The sequence below is a fragment of the Cupressus sempervirens genome, chromosome 1 (assembly GCF_028749045.1).
Source record: "Cupressus sempervirens isolate cs-2001-9-10 chromosome 1, ASM2874904v1, whole genome shotgun sequence".
In the NCBI taxonomy this organism is placed as follows: Eukaryota; Viridiplantae; Streptophyta; class Pinopsida; order Cupressales; family Cupressaceae; genus Cupressus; species Cupressus sempervirens.
The window spans coordinates 25,318,566-25,336,788 of NC_143118.1; the positions used below are offsets into that span (position 1 = coordinate 25,318,566).

The 18,223-nt window shown below is 35.4% G+C and overlaps 1 protein-coding gene across 1 annotated transcript in view; it reads left to right on the forward strand.

Annotated features, from left to right (window-relative positions):
• The window catches only part of LOC149575987 (U3 snoRNP-associated protein-like EMB2271), a 56,701-nt gene extending 38,714 nt beyond the window's left edge, over window positions 1-17,987 (forward strand). The window contains exon 7 of the mRNA XM_089816114.1: window positions 17,118-17,987. Within this exon, the coding sequence (XP_089672240.1) occupies window positions 17,118-17,219 (102 nt within the window). The 3' untranslated portion in view covers window positions 17,220-17,987. The remainder of the gene's footprint in view (window positions 1-17,117) is intronic.
• The last annotated feature ends 236 nt before the right edge of the window (window positions 17,988-18,223 follow it).

An 18,223-nucleotide genomic window follows, 5' to 3' on the forward strand; every position in this document is an offset into this window, starting at 1 on the left:
CTGGAATTTCCCAGATGCCACCCACAGGCATCCAAATGTGGACGGAAGCCTACAATGCCTACATTGGTATCCTAGGTTACAACCACAAATAATTTTCAATCAAGGCTAGTGGAGTGGAAGCTCGATTTTTCGGATAATACAAGATTATTAGAGAGATGTGATAGCTTTGGAATTGGAATTGTTTGGAAATATTAGAATCCACAATATATTTCATGTTTCCATCGAAGGCAAATTTATTTTTGAAACTTGAAATCTTCCTTGCTATGCGGGAGAAAAGATTATAGAATAAGACTTCCGAGCTATGGGGAAGAAAAGATAAAAGAATAAGACTCCCAAATTATTGGTTCAGTGGAGAAAGGCCTGCCTATAGAAGATGCTACATGGGAAAGAGAAGATCATCAATTGTCTGAATTTGAGATTGCTCGAGGATAAGCAATATTGGGAAGGGAAGACTGTCATGGCCCCGCAATAACCTAAAGTAAAAACAAATATTTAAATTGATAATGAAGATATATGTATTCCACCCAAAAAACTGTTACTCTCCTCCAGTGAAGGTGGTGATGGTAGTTCATCGTCTACAGCAGACCATGGATATTGATGATACATTTTTGTCAAGCAGCAGTACGCAATCGATTATGTATTAAGAATATTACTAGTTGTGTTGTGAATAGATGTTAGAGATAGTCATAGTTAAGAGCAACCACCTAATTAAGACAAGCGATCAAGGCCAACAATTAGTTGGAAACAGTCACAGTACATTCGGGAGAAGGTATACCATATGTTGGTTGACAGATTTATCCTTCAAAATGAATGATACAGAAAGACTCAGAATGCCCTAACAGAAGAACAAACTCAACCAACAGTTGGAAAGACTATCATGGAATTGCTAGCTTTCCTCTGAATTGAGAGCTACAGCTCCCTCCTAAAAGATATTCAACGAATTAGTTACTGATTATTTCTTTAACTAGAAGACACGAAGGCAACTGACATTCATTCACCAATACGAAATGAATGTGATTACATGAAAGATTCAGAGAAAAATAAACAAATGATCAACAGATCACATATTCAATCTTCCCTATTACAGAGAAATCAAAAGGGAATTTAATATCTCTATCTGCAAAACATGTATACATAAACCAACAGATTCACATTGCAAACATCTACTTGACAAGATGATACAGGATAATATTAAAAAACATGAAAGAAACAACCAACTGATTTATTTCAATCAGAGAAGTAAATATCTGGACCAAAACATCTAGGATACAAACTTCTCTTTAATTTTCAATACACAACAAAAATGATCCCTGGATCACTTTTAACCCTGCCATTAAAATCTAGCTGCAGAAAACACAAATATAATTCCCCTTTCTCTCTGTTACAATCAGAACTTCGAAAACCATCTTCTCTTCCCTGTAGCCTACAGACTTTCGAGAAAGAAGCAACCTTTTCTGGCCCATCTTTTTCAATAAACAGATTCCCCTTGAAAACATTATTCAGTTTTGCAACTGAATCTTGAAAAGGTCCCTCTTCATTGGTTTCTCACTTTTCCCTATTTTAAAATATCTGACCCTTATGTTTACCTTTGCTGTAAGGAAATATCATTTTATTTTTACCAATTTCTTTACTATTGACAAAAAATCTGCACCCTTGCTTGAGGTATGACCCTCAAGCGACCTTGTGTAACATGGAAACAACCTTCAAATGTGCGACTTGCGCTCTGAGGCTGAATCTTCGGAGAAGGCTGGCTTCCTTACTATTATGCACCTAAACTAAAACTGGGAAGGAAAAGGGAGAAGGAGAACTGAAAGAGAATGTAGAAAGGGAAAGGGGGTGATGCACCGAGATAGAAGTGTGGTCACAGCTCTGCCTATGACTGCACTACACAACAATGAAAATCCAGAATACTCTAGTCTTGACTCTATTCTATGTCAAAGGAACCACATGCAGGTTTGGAACTGATTGAAGTGCTGAAAGGAAAGATATTTCACTATGCAACAATTACTAATAGACTTAACACAACATATGAATCAAGAAAATAGAAAGGAACTATTCACTACAAGGCAAATACATGCCCTAGAGAGCAAAATGGTAAGAATAGGTAAGAAAATGACAAGTTTTATTAATGGAAGGCAAAGTTGCAGTTACAATAACAGTGCACAAGGCTGCTGTCATGAACCAGAGAAGAACAGAGAAGAACCCAGAAAATGTATTTACAACTTGTCTTTATAGAGCAGGCATAACTCGGATCTAAACTATGGAGTTCAAACCCCAACCTAAGTGGAGTTGAATTGTAGAGAGCAATAAATGAATATCAGAGTAAAATCTGATCTTAAAATCAGCTTGCTGTAGTGAAGTGACAAGAAGGGAAAAACAAATGCACCCAGCCATAAGAAATCAAATCCCATGAGATTTGATCATTACATTCAATAAAGAGGCATGGAGATGCAAAGGTGTCGTGCAAACAAGGCCTAAGAATGTAGTTCAGCATTAAAGAACAATCCTTGTAATGTGTCATGGCCGCAACAAATGAATTCACACCACTGTTAGAAAACGCGTGATGGGATAACATGCAATGTTAACCTGCAGCAAAATTGTAGAGTTAACCCGCGTGGAATAAATCTGATTTGCCCCAAAAAAGATGAATCCTCGATGTAGATCTTCATTCTGAAATAGACGGCCCAAATGCTGCAAGAAATCTCCTCAACAAGTGAATAAAACCCAACTGTAGATCAAGATCTTCATAACAAATGGATGGCTGAGATGCATACATAAATTTTAAAAGATGCGTCCAGATCTAAGGCAGCTATGCAAAAATACAAAAACCATTGGATCAAAAGCAACCCAACATAAGAAGAATTTTCCATGTGGCATGAATCAGTTGGTCAACACATTCCCAATTGCACGGTGGAGGAGGCAGCATGCGATTTCATGAAAGCAAAAGGGTAAGCCTTCCGAAATAGCAAATTTCGTTATTTCGGAAAGAGGAGCAAAGTCATTCTCTAAAATGGCGAAAATGGTTAACCCTGACAGAAAACGTGTGTTAACCTGCAACTTGACAAATGAGACGACCTAGTTCACTAGGTCAAAGAACACACTGAACTAGCTCGATTGATGAAGGAACCGAGTCAATTTGGTTCATGAAGAGACCGAGTTAACACAAAATGTTAACCCCAACCTAATTATGTGTTAACCCACAAAAAGAAAATAGCCCATTGAAGATATCCCTGATCGGTTATTGATGGTGGGTTGAATGGGAGGCAAAAATGGCTAACACTTACGTTAACTCTCCCGTGAACATAATTTTCACCTTTAATGAAAAGATTTAATCTCTTAATAGATATTAAAAATTGCTAATCTGGGTGAATATAGTTTCACTTGAGATCGCAAATATATATCCAGGTTTCCTGTCCAGTGAATTTCACCTTTCAGAACTTTGTGTAAATATTTTCAATTGAGTAGCAATACTCACTTGGCATATTGTTGGGCCTAGAGAGAACTATAATTTTTTAATTCTCAATACCATACTTCATGCAAAATGTTGCCTTTAATCCCCTTTACTTCTGGAAATGGATATAATTTTTAATTTTTTGATGTACCTTTGCCATTCAAGGGTAAATTTAGGAAAGTTGAACCCACTTTGTGTAAAGTTTCTGCTAATTCTTTGTTCTTTCGATCAAACTTTTAGTTCAGTCTTGAATTGTTGAGAATGGTCTTCTAAATATTATGAATATTCAAATTGTTGAGGAATTTAACACTTATCTTAAATGTAGATCCAATACTCTACAATCGATCTTGATTGAATTAGAATATCTCTGATTTAGAATTCGTTGGATGTAAAATGCTTAGAGGAGCAGACTGCTGTAATTGTGTGTCCTATAAATTGCATTTACAACCTACTATATATCCTTTCTAAAGGGTATGTCCCTTAGAGGGACATAACCCTTCCTAAATGAGCACTAATCAAACTCCTTCCTAGTCTGCGATTCATGAAGATATAATTAATAGCACTTAACAAACTAATTGTTAGTTTGGTTAAACATTATAATCTTGTTTCCTAAGAAGTCGCTGGCCCTTAGAGTCATATATAAAATGCTAATTTAGAGATATATTATACTGAGAAGAACATTTATGGTCTGTACTATCAAACCTGTAGGTTAACATTATTAACACTCCCTCTTAAACTGATAATCCTATAGAGAGATATTATATCTAGCAACACCAATACAGAAGAATTAATACTCTCTATCTGTTTGATTCTTCTTAGTATATGGTATCATAGAACACATGATACAAAGTCATATTACTAAACCTGTGGTATGACAAATCACTACTACTAGTGATATTATACAGGATAAATCTGAAGAGTAATCTCTTCGTTTATCCAAATTGTGATTTCATAGAAACTAGTATCACAACAATATCCAGAGTTTAAGATCTATCAAAAAACAGGATAACCTCAGAGAAGAAGAAAATTCTCCCTTTATCCAATCTGTGACTCATAAACATAGCAATGTCTACATCACAATATGATCTTGAACTCATCTAGATCTTACAGTAGAACTCTTATGTTTAACACATTATCTAAGAGATAGTCATCTCTCATAATGTTTTGTACAAGTGTCCATTATTTTTCAGAGATCGTCACCTCTTAAAATAATGAATACAAATGGTGGAGCCATAACAGTCGATAGCTTGACAAAAATAAAATTATTTTATTAATAATCAAAAGAGTACAAATGGATTACAACTCAACCATACCAAGTCTCCTCTCGAAATGTTCTATCTTTACTCTAGATAGAGGTTTGGTGAGTATGTTTGCTGTCTGATTTGCAGTACAAATGTATTCCAATTTTACAGAATTCCTGTCTATCATATCTCTTACATAATGGTAAGAAATTTCAATATGTTAAACCTGTCATGGAAAACTGGATTCACTAAGAGTTTGATGGAACTCTGATTATCACAATGAATAATCGTAGGATTCATGGCTTGCCCAAGTAAATTAATAATCCTACAAGTAACTTCCTCAGCCAGACTGCTTCATGAGAGGCCATTGCTGTTGCAAGGTATTCTGCTTCTATGGAGCTCTGAGCAACTAAAGACTGCTTTCCGCATATCCAAGATATTAGAGTTGATCCTAAATTGAAACAGCATCTTGAAGTGCTTTTCCCGTCTTTAACACTTCCACTCCAATCTGAATCGGTGAATCCATGCAAATCTAAAGCAACTTTCTCATATTTGAGTCCAAAATTAAGGGTGCCTTGTAAGTATCTCATAGTGTGTTTAATCGCAACTAGGTGAATCTCCTTTGGTTCACACATAAACTGATTTAAGGCATTAACTGCATAGCAAATATCTGGTCTTGTATTTACGAAGTACATAAGTGATCCAATCATCTGTATGTAGAGAGTAGAATCTATGGAAGGTGATTCTGCTGCTGCTTCTTTAAGTTTATGTAAATTAGTCTCCATTGCAGAAGACATAGACTTGCAATTCCACATTCTAAATCTGTTCAAAATGTCTGATGTGTACTTGCCTTGATTAAGTATGATACTGTCAGAATACTGTCGTACTTCTAATCCTAGGAAGTAATGGAGAAGCCCCAAGTCTTTCATCTCGAATTCTCTAGTTAGATCTTTCTTGCATTGATCTATAAGATGATCATCACCTTGATTAATAAATCATCAACATACAATATCAGAATTACCATATCATTTTTATCTCTTTTATAATACAAGTTTGAATCGGCTTCATTCTTGGAGAATCCTAAGCCGGTGAGATATTTATCAATTATTTCATACCAGGCCCTGGGAGCTTGTTTAAGCCCATAAAGAGCTTTCTTGAGCTTGCAAACAAAAGCGTTAGGATCATGAGTTTCAAATCCTTCCGGTTGCTCTAGATAGACTTCTTCTTAAATCTTTCCATTTAGGAATGTTGTTTTTACATCCATCTGATGTACCTTCCATCCCTTTGATGCAGCAATTGCTAAGACTGCTCTTACGGAGGTATATTTGGCAATAGGAGCAAAGGTTTCTTCATAATCAATCCCTTCTTTCTGAGAAAATCCTCTGGCTACAAATATGACTTTATACTTCTCAATACTACTGTCAACAACATGCTTTATTCTAAATATCCACTTAGAAGAAACAACAGGTTTTCCTTTAGGTCTTGGAACAATTTCCAAACATCATTTTTTATGATAGATTGGTATTCTTCTGTCATAGCTTCTTTCCAAGCTATCTGTTTAATAGCATCAGAGGGATTGGTTGGCTTTGTTTTGGATAAGTCACTCATGTTAGCTGTATAACCAGAGAATCTTCTAGGTCTTTTGCTTTCTCTGACTGTTTCGGAAGGTGCAACAAAGTCTTGGGCTGCTTCAATTGTTTTAATGGCCCAAAGTGGTCTTTTCTTTGAATTTTCTTTAAGGTTCATATTTTGAATTTCATCTTTGATTTCTTCTAAGTTCTCCCTCTGGGACCCAAAGTCACTATTTCTTTCAAAAATAGATAAAGAAGAAGGTTCATCAGAACTTATGACTCTTTTGAATGCAAGATCTTCGTCAAAGATTACATCTCTGCTAAGTTCAATAGTTTTTTGTCCAGGTATGAAAATCCTATATGCTTTAGAAGTTTCACTATACCCTACAAAAATACCTTTCCTCCCAGAGGGTTCTAACTTGGTTCTATTTTCTTTTGGAATATGGATATATACAGGACGTCCAAAAATTCTAAGAGGACTTATATTGGGTTTTACTTTAGTAAATACTTTTTCAGGGATTTTATCTTAAAGATAGGAGTGAGGGCTTCTGTTTTGCAGTACAAGAGGCTTCTGCCCAAAGATAGTATTCTAGATTTTGGTCAAAAATCATAGCCCTAGCAGCTTCTATAATTGTCCTATTCTTTCTTTCTGCTACCCTGTTTTGCTCTGGGTTATAAGGAACAATGTACTCCCTCTTAATTCCTGATTCGTTACAAAACTTTTAAACAAGTCTGAGGTATATTCTCCTCCGTTATCAGTTCTAAGGGTTTTAATTTTATGTCCTGAAATTTTTTTAGTTAATGCTTTGAATTCTTTAAATCTTTGTAGGATTTTTTCTAATTCCTTGCATTTTAAAAAGTAAATCCATGTTTTCCTAGAGAAGTCATATATGAACAAGATATAATACCAAAATTCTCCAAGAGAAGGAATAGACATAGGTCCATATAAATTGGAATGAATTAATTCTAGTACATTATTTGTTTTTCTAGTACTATCATGAAAGGGACTTCTGGTGCTTTTACCCAGAGCACGCCCTTTGCAAATACTAGGATGGTCTTTATTTAATTTGGGTAATCCAGTAACCATCTTCTCCATAGTTGATAAGGTTTTAAAATTTAGATGCCCTAATCTTCTGTGCCATATTTCATTTGTATCTATAGCTTCATGGACTAGGGCTTGAGTGGATTGACTAGATTCTGTATTTAATTCATACAAATATTCTTTTCTTTGACCAATTAACTTTGCTTTTTTGATAGAAGAGTTATTAGCCCAAGTTAATACTTTGCCATCTATGAATGCAACATTATGTCCATCATCTTCAAGTGCTGTAATTGAGATTAGGTTTCTTTTAATCCCTGGTACATAGAGTACACCTTTAAGAAGAAGAGTATTTCTTGATTTTAGTTTCAAAGTACAATTTCCAATTCCTTCAACGGGGTGTGCTGAGTTATCACCAATGTTAGCTTCACTATTAACCTTCTCTGATAAAAAATCTAGAGTTTCTTTGTATCTCGTTATATGTCTAGAAGATCCACTATCAATTACCCATGCTTTATTTGAAATTTCATTTGATAGAGAGGAATACAAAACACGGTTCTCAGGATCATTAGTATCTTCTTCTTTAGTGACATATGTACAATTTGCCTGTTGTTTGGAATTTTTAAGACAATTAGATCTATAGTGTCCAAATTTTTCGCATTTGAAACTCTTTATTTTAGATAGATCTTTCTTGGGCTTCACATTTTTTTGATTTCCCTTTTTCTTCTTGAAATGCTTCTTCTTGCCCTTATAAGAGTTTGTATTAAGAACGTGAAGTTCTTCATCTTCTATTTTTGGTTTCCCTCTTTTCTTTAGTTTTCTAGATTCCTCTTGAAGACAACTTTTCTTGAGTTTGTTAAAGTCCAGAAGCTGATCTCTAGCACTTATTCTTTGTGCGAATGTCTCCCATGAATCTGGCAATCCATGTATAGCCATAAGTATTAATTTTGTGTCACTAATGATGGTTCCTATGCTTGATAGTTCATCTCTAATGCCGGCAACTCTTAGGAAATAAGAATTTATCGATTCTCCTTTCTTTATTTGAATGTGATTTAGTTGCCTTTTTAGTGCAAGAACCCTGGTTGCATTTTTTATTTCATATGCATTTTGTAATACGTTCATCATATCAAAGGCAGTTTGATGTTTTGTAAGCATAGGTACAATATCATTTTTAACTCCATCCAAGATGATTTGAATAGCTTTTCTATTTTCTTTTCGCCATATAGATTTGTGAGGTTCAACTGGGGGTTGTTTGGATGCTCCGTCAACGAATTGTTTAACATTGTTCTCTTCAAGAATCATCAAGATTCTGAATTTCCAGGCTTCAAAGTGTTCTTTTCCATCAAACTTGTCCTCAAGTCTGATTGTGTATGCCACTGAAGATAGGAGAAAGCTACTAAATATATATGAAGTTTGATAACTGAGTTTTGCAGAGCCCTAGAACCGATAACTTGGCTCTGATACCATGTAAAGTTTCTGCTAATTCTTTGTTCTTTGGATCAGACTATTAGTTCAGTCTTGAATTGCTGAAATGGTCTTCTAAATATTATGAATATTCAGATTGTTGAGGAATTTAACACTTATCCTAAATGCAGATCCAGTACTCTACAATCGATCTTGATTGAATTAGAATATCTCTGATTTAGAATACGCTGGATGTAAAATGCTTGGAGGAGCAGACTGCTGTAACTGTGTGTCATATAAACTGCATTTACAACCTACTATATATCCTTTCTAAAGGATATGTCCCTTAGAGGGACATAACCTTTCCTAAATGAGCACTAATCAAACTCCTTCCTAGTCGGCGATTCATGAAGATATAATTAATAGCACTTAACAAACTAATTGTTAGTTTGGTTAAACATTATAATCTTGTTTCCTAAGAAGTCTCTGGCCCTTAGAGTCCTATATAAAATGCTAATTTAGAGATATATTATATTGAGAAGAACATTTATGGTATGTACTATCAGACCTGTAGGTGATCAGGTTAACATTATTAACACTTCGGTTTGGAGTGTGATCATCTGGTGTGTGTGCACAAGACACATAAAGCCCCATGACTCTGGAAGCAGCTTGCACACTGCACTGGTTGCATTTGTGCAAACTATGCTCCCCTGTGAAAAGATCGGAAATGTGAAAGAAAATGGAAAAAGTTGAGCTTCTCTGCAATGACAGTCATTACAGAACTCTATTGAAGATCAAGACCAGATTGAGTATTGAGATTTCCAGTATTTAGCATGTTTTCAATAACTTTGATAATACTCCCAGAAGGAGCCTTATCCATTGCCTTCTTTGCCTTATTTATATCTTGAAGAACAAACTCAAAACTTGTATCCTGCATCTCCCGCAGAAGTTGCGCCCTAACCTTGAATAACCATTCATGGAGCTTCTCCTTTACCAACTGTGTCGATTCCTATAATGGCATTATGTTTGAGATAGTGTATCTTAACCTGCGCAATTCCTCAGCACAAATTTCAACTTGAAGTTGTAACTGGTCTGGAGTATGTAGAGAAGAGGCAAGGAATTCAGGACATGATAGATATCCAAAGATTTTTCTTGAAATTTAGTGATATTCTGCTGGCTGCAAAGTACCCTATAAACTTGACTCCCTTTTGTACTACATCTTTCTATAAGTTCCTGAGCCTTCTTCAAAGAAGAATATAGTTCTTCAAATACCCTGACAACTGATCCCGTCAAAGCTATCTTTGAGTCCTTAACATCATCCAGCAGAGGCTTCAAAAGCTTCAATCGTTCAACCAGACATTGGCAATTTGTATGATCTGCCCCAGTCTTTCCATTCAGCGTCACAATTTCATGAATTGCTTGATAAATGTCAGCAAATAAAACATGTAGAGTATCCATAGGCCTTACACTGTCACCTTGTACATAATGACGATCTGCAATGTTTTGAGCAGAAGGAAATCATAGCATTGCCATGTCATAAAGACCACAGTCTCTGAAAAACAGCATCCCCCTGGGCTTCAAAATCAATAAGCATTCTTTTATGACATGTGACATTCTCTTCAAAGGTACTGAAGACACAGTGAATATCTGTCACTGTGTCACGAAGTCCAATCCACCGGTGCAGTATAGCCAACTGGGAAATGTTCCAATAGAGAAGTCACAACAGAATGGTTTGATGATGTGCTTCAGACATTCCAATTGCAGCAACCACCATTTCTTGAGCTCTCTCTAGAGTAACCATGATACAGTCACATGCATAGACAATTCAACCACTATTTTGCCTCATAATCCTCTATTTTTGCAACTTCGGAGATTGACCGTAAGAGCTGGAGCTCGGCATTGGAGTTGCATGCATTTTTTTTGAACTTAAGAAAGAGCCCGATCCTCTGCTTATCTCAGCTATTCCAAAGCCTTTATAAACTGCCGGGAGAAAATATAACTTTGGGCGTTCTTGTCGGGCTTTTCTTTGAAACTCACTAGCCACCCAATAATATCTACATCATAAATTAACCAAGGATTATAAGAAAGAAGTGTTTCTCCTACTTCCCAATGTTCTTTGCATAGTCGATCATAGGGCTATTCATAATGGACTCCAACATTTGTCAATTAAATGCCATAAAATTTGTCCATTGCATCATATTTATGGATCTCATTTTTAGTTGTGATTCTAGAATAATTTTGCTAAAACAGTGACCTTGAAACAAATCAAGCATGGGGTAAATATAATGCCCATCACGCTGCCCATTTTGTGAATCGGTAACTTGATCACGAATTCTGCCAACAATGGATCAAAGATGTATTATGAATCCAATATTCAAAACAATGCAAATAGCCCAATCACGCCTATATAACAGTTATAACCATACAAGAGGTCACGATTTCTGATCATCTATGGGAATGTATGAGTATCCACTCAAAGTAAGCAAGAATGGTTTACAATATCAATTGGCTAATTTTTGTTATTGGACGTTCATTTGATGGGAAGTGGGAATGTGTGCCGATATTCTATTGCTTCTAATGTATAATTAATAATGAAGATTCCAATAAGCTTAATCTACCATTCCATCATGGAGGGGAGTGTACATATAGGGATTGTAAGTAGTATAAGATCCATTTGAGAGTGGTAACCCTGAGTGGGGCAGGGAGGTTGAATGGTGGCTGTCACTTTCTCGCTCTTGGGCTTGATGGATAGGTTCCATGTGCCCTGTACGATCTCCCATGGTGCTTCATAATGAGGATGGGTTCTTTGAAAAAGCCTTAAGGAAATCTCGTGTACATTAGGATTATATAATAATGATTAGAATTTTCTTTGGAACATTGTTGAACTATGTGTTTGTTTAGCTATTGATAACTAACTTGGTGCGGGCTTTAAACCAAGGTATTAATCCAGACCTCGTTTAGGGGTCCTAGTGAAAATTAAGTGAAGTTCTAATAGGGAACATTATGCTCTCCCTCTCCCTCTCTATCTCCCTTTTCCCCTTCTCTCTTTCTATCTCTCTCTCTACATCTATCTATTTGTCTCTCTTTTCCTCTCTCGCTCTATCTGCATCTACTTCTAGACATGTCTTAGTCTCTTTGCCCATTCATCTCTCCTCTCATCTCTTTCTCTCCCTCTCTAGCTTCCTCTTCCTCAACCTCTGTATCTCTCTCTCTCTCTCTCATGGACATCAAAAACGTATGTCAAAAATAGACCAAAATTTTCCCCATTTCACCTTCCACTCCTCTTTGGCGTACCCATCACACACCAATAGCAATTACTGGTTAGTACCAATGCCAGAAGAAAAAAAGGGCAGAGATCACTGGGATCGAACAACCTTAAGACATTTTCACTGCCTAACTCTGATGTGAGATGGCAATACATACCAAATTGTCTCAAAAAACAGGATAATTTTTTTCCATGTTGTGCATTGTGGTGCTAGAAATCAACTCATGCATCTCAGACAAGACATAGAACTGCTTGTACCAAATTAAGTAGTCTATCATTAATTTGCAAACATTTCACCGTCAAACCATTTTTTTTTGTAGAATCTTTTGGAAGTTTTATGCTACACTGACAATTTTACCATAAAATTTGTAATTCTGAAAACACTGCGGTTGAGTTCAATATTTCCTGAGCTCTTTAATACGTGTCTACTAATTACACAGATGCTGAAATCAATACACATTAAGGTTGAGTTTATCCTGTTAAACATTTGTAAGTATTACTGTACAGAAGCTTCATTTTAACCAATGATAGAAATGCTTGCAATTGCCTTGTGCATCTGCACAAAGGTTCAATTAATGTTCTGCATTCAGCTACCGTGTCTGATTTTGAAGATAAGTTTCTATCAGATTAAAGGCTGGAAAGAATTGTTGCTGGCTTTTAACCAAGGTTGCTGACTGATTTGTGGGTCAATTCAATAGAAATAAAAATAAAATTTAATAACTAAATAAAGAAATACTAACACAGATCAATAAAATATTAAAAGTAACACTACAAGAAATTTGAAACGGCAAAGAGGTCAAAGGATTTCAGATCTAGAAATAAGGCCTAAAAACCACCCTTCCATTGACGGACATATACTCCTCTGTTACGCATTACTATTTTGTGTTTCAGTTTTACTGCACGAAACTTCTTCTTATGCTTAAATTGCTTTAATGTGTGCCATTCTTCCTGGCTGGTTACTGTTCACTAATTCATTGTCCTTAAGTTGTTGCACTGTTTCATAAGGAGAGTTTAATCATGTCTTACAGACTCAAATAATAAGCTTAAAAAGGCGAACCTTGAGACATGCATTCATTCATGTTGTGACTTATGGCAAAGAGGATACATAATTCTCTGCGAAGTTCTACATACAATATATAAGTGTTTTTATTAGGGTTCTAGGTTACTTCCAATAGTTTCATGCTTCCCAATCGCTTTATATGATTCTACCTTTATATGCTAATTTAACCGCATTTCTATTGGGACATCTTTCATTGCAACTTGTTTTTTGTAATTAGTGCAAGGGAGTAGTACTCATGGCTGTGCAAAGATTTGGGATGGAAGATTGTCACAAAGTGTTAAGTGAATGCCGCCTTTGTCAAGGCTCTTTAAGCAATGATGTTGGGGTGATATTAGAGTGGATGCAAAACTCCATTAATGGGTCTTAAATATATCTTTATATATGTATTACTGATACTTTAAGATGTATGTGGGCATGTTTTGGAAGAGGGTAGCCAGCTCATCTCACATGTTAATTTTGTAGTAGAATTTATAGGTAGTCTAAGGCCATCACTCTATTATCAAATTTATATTCTGTTCTCCTTTTTTTCTTAATGTTGAGTATATTTTGTTGTTACAATACTTGGAGGATTCCACTCCAGTATTGCGTTTGGTCTATCATTTTGTACATTTTTTAGATATATCATATCTGTTTATCATTGAATATTTTGCTTAAATAGAAACTGTAAGATCGTAATTCCAATGCAGCATTCACCTGAGTTTTTGGTTCTGCAGCTTTTTGTCTCCATTCCTCTAAAATTGCCTACACCAGACCCTGCATGGAATTATCCGAACTCTGTACATTTCAAGCTTTGGCATTATCGGTGGTCACAAGCATAGTTATGACTGATTTTTTTGATTTATCTATGCTCATCGTACCTACTTAAATGCTTACCTTGTTATAAAAGACTGCATTGCACTATTGTTAATTAGTTCATGGCTTGATTTTTTTGGTGATACTACATCCAATACATTTAACAAGTTATTACATATCCAAACTAAATGTACTGGATATGGTGTTACATGTCTTTGGGAAAGGGAGGGCTCTGGTTTCAATAAATCCTATTTGCTCCTATACTTTTGCTTCCTTGCTTGTTGATTTATAGCTACAAACCAATGCTAAATGTACAATTTTTCACATTCATCTGCATATCTTTTCATTTTGAATTCTGTACGGAACTTCCACTCAGTGGTAGAGAACTGCACATATCAGAATATTGCATGTGGGGTGAACTTTATGATTTTACATTTTGAGCTTATTTGCATGCTATTTCCATAGCTATACATTTGAAGATTGACAACATAAGTTGGCTTTTGATTTGCATGCTTTTATGCAAAGTCTTGTTGAGTCTATTGGTGCAAAAACAGTGACAATCACTTAAAATCATTGTTGTTGATGTGTAAGGGCATGACATAATTTGCTTCATCAAATTGTAAATGATGACACGCACACACAAAAACTAGGCAAGGTTAGTTTCTCCATTCATCAAACCTTGAGATGAATAGATTTAAAGGCCTGGAGCAAAGATGAAGGATGACAATAATCCAAATTTTTTGCCCTAGGATGATGAAATAATGTTAATATCATATTCTTTGAATGATACAGAAAGTGAAAAATGAATTGATACTTTGCCAATTGTGGATGGTAGAGAACTTGTGCTCTTGTAAGAGGTCAAAAGTTCAAATCTGTAGTGGGGAGGGGTTGTACACCTTATATTAAAAGCATTAATATAAGCACAATAAGAATAGCAATCGACCAAAGAGTACTATCCTAGGGTGATGAAATAATGTTTTTGATTAACTAAAACAGGGTTTGAAGGGTGCTTGAAACCTTGTACAAGCCTAAAGTTTTCAATGAGTGCATAAACAAAAGGTACAATAAATAAATGTAGAACTAGTCACCCCCCAATCTAAGGGTAACCATGGTGACAAAAAGCCAGTCACCAGCCAAAAGAAAAGATCCAGCTAGGAGGCAGGGCCAGATACATCACGATTTGCCCTTTGATTTAGAGCCTCCCTTGCATGATCGAATATTCTTTTTAAGGAGCAGATGGCCTAGTTTTCTTTCTTTTTACTGCATTCCAACTATCCTCCACTTTAGTTGCTTCAGCAATCCGATCTCCAGAAGAAACAGAACAATGGAACCCAAGAGAATTCGAGAAAACAACAATCTCCCTAGAAGAACCCAAAGCCAATTGGCCCCCCACTGAAACAGGAGGAAAGTCCAGAACAAGGGCGGGGCCAAGAGAGGGAACAGGGTCCTGGCCCCCAATAGGACCACGAGGAACAACAAACTCCTCCACCGAAGAATCATCTGCAAGGGAGACATCCGTAGACAAGGGTAGAATAGAGGAGGTCTCCAAAGAAGGGGCCACAAGAGAGCCATTTGAGACAACAGTCGTGGCAGCCACCAAAGAGTCCTAAGGAGAGTCACCATCCCCAACAGAGGGGGCTTTGAGGATAGTGTAATGATCATTCGACACATTCTTCCACCAAGGAGACTTCTTCTGTCTAGGTTTTTCAGAGGAGCAGCAAGGTGACCGGTCTTGTGGCACTTCCTGCATCGAAAAGGGATACCTTCGTAATCAAGACACTGGATCCAAGATCCAATTAGAGAGGCCAAACAAATCTTCGCTGAGAGACCTTTGGAGATGTTGACCTCAACTAGGATCCGAGCATAAGTGGTGCTATACACATTGGAAGAAGCACAAGTGATGAAATAATGTTAATATCATATTCTTTGAATGTTAAAAAAGGCTAAAACAATGATTCAATGCTCAACTTTAGATGGTGGGAAACTTGTGTTCTTGTAAGAGAGGTCACGAGTTAAAATGTATAGGAGATAGGGTTTGCACACCTTATATTAGAGGTGCAATAACATGTCTCCTAGATATTTAAGTATGAGGTAGTCTTGTATAATGGATTATAAATGACCTATGTGTTATGCCATTTCAATGTTCAAAATAAAATAAAGTTCATCCTTCATAAACATAGCATACAATTTAAATACTCCAACTCTAGATGGTGAGAAACTTGTGTTCTTGTAAGAGAAGTCACGAATTCAAATGTATGAGAGATAGGGTTTGTACAACTAATATTGGAAGTGCAATCAGATGTCTCCTACATATTGAAGTATGAGGTAGGCTTGTGCAATGGATTATAAATGACCTATGCTCTCTCATTTCAATGTTTAAAATAAAATAAATTTTTTCCTCCATAAATATAGCACACAATTTAAATATTCTCACAAGCCAATCAATTCGTGACTACCAAATAAGTTAATTAATATATATATATATATTTTAACATAATTGATATTTTACATATAAATTTTAAAAAAGTACAAATAGAATCAAACCTAAATTAAATAATTTATTATTATCATTTAATAATAAAACACCAGACGCACATAAATCAATAAAGTAAAATAAGGATTGTAACATAACCATCAATATTTTTAAATATACTGATGTACATATATACCTGCTTTATGTTTTGTGCCTTACTCTTTTATTTAAGATTTGTACTCTTAGTAATTTCTCTAAAATCACGTTGAATATGGGCAAACTAATATTTCTCTTTTATACGCCTTTCAATTAATAAAGTCATCCACCTAAATAATTTGTATTCATTGGATTATTATTTTCCTCATCTCTATCTACGTCATAATGTCTTCCATTATTTGAACTTATCTATCCTTCTCGAGATATTTAGTTTTGAATAATTCTTCCATTCGAAGGAAGATTGGATTGCCTAATCTTAGAAAGGTACATATTAAGACCGATGTTGACATCCCACCGCCTTTAGTCCTTTAGTGGATCTCTTTACTATGGTTGGAGAATGGAAAGTTATCTTGCATTTATAGATATAAATTCTTATTTGTTTTATCAAGTATAATTAGTATCAAATTTGAATAATTTCTATAATGTTAGTATTAAAAACAATATGTAAAAAGATTGTTTTCTTAGGATGTCTTTATTTTAAAGTTTTTATAGAGCACATCAATATAATTATTCAAGTAATCTAACAATATCTTAAATTTACTATATGATCTGGATTTGTGTTGATATAGTATCTAAAGTCTTATGTGATCATTTCTTTTGAAAAGCTTGGGGAATACTTGATATTTAAAGATAACGCAAGGGACTCAACAATGGTGATGCTAATCGACCAAGGCTTGTATGAGTTTCTTGTTCACTTAATTTTTTGACATTCTCTTTTTGCTATATATCAATGGATCACTAATATCCAGAAGCTTATTTTGAAGGAAATCTTAGAAATTTATCCTTGTGTTAGTGGCTTCTCAATTGTGTATTGTGATCATATTGAGGACTGTAATGCAATTCTCCACAATCTAAAGGCATGGGAACAATATCTTTTGGTCAAACTGTGACCATTTTTTTGATCTTTCTGTAGAATCATTCTATATTCAATTTGGTTTGGGTTCAACATCTCCCACTACATTATTGTAGTGATTCTTGTTTTGAGGTGATTGGTGATGCATTAGGTTACATTTGGATATTGACAATTACTCCATATTTCATCCACAACATTTACACATATTTTGGTAGATTTAAACATATAAAAGGATCTACCAGAAAATTAAAGCCCAGCGTGGATGACCAAATTAGGTTTCTCATGTACTAGCAAAGAACTACACGTTTGTTGTTGGTGATGTTACACCATTAGGCATGTGGTCATTGATTGCCCTAATCCCAAATCCAATGAAAAGTTTGTTGCAACTCGGTGTTAAGAGGTTGCCCCAAACCACTACACAGTTGACTATCCAATTGAGGTTACACACATTGCATCTAAGTTTGAGCAAGGACAACATTTCTCAGTTGAAAGTGAGTAATGATCTTAAGAGATCTAACATGGATGCTTGCACTTATCTTCATTGTGATTTTTTCATTTGTTGGTTGGTGATTCTTATTGTATGCTCAGACTTATAGGACTTAGAGATGACATACAATTTCTCAGGCAATGTGTTATGCTCATGTGTTGTGTTATTCTTCCAATAAATCTTGTTTATATGTAAGATTAATTATGATTGTTGATAGTAGTTATAATGTTGGATAATGTGTTCCTGACTTTATTTATGCGAACTAGGAAATAGAGCTATATCCTTTGATTACACCAAGGAAAGTGGACCCACTTGGTTCAAGCTCATATTTGATTGAAAAGGTTTTAGCAGAAGGTGAATTAGATACTACT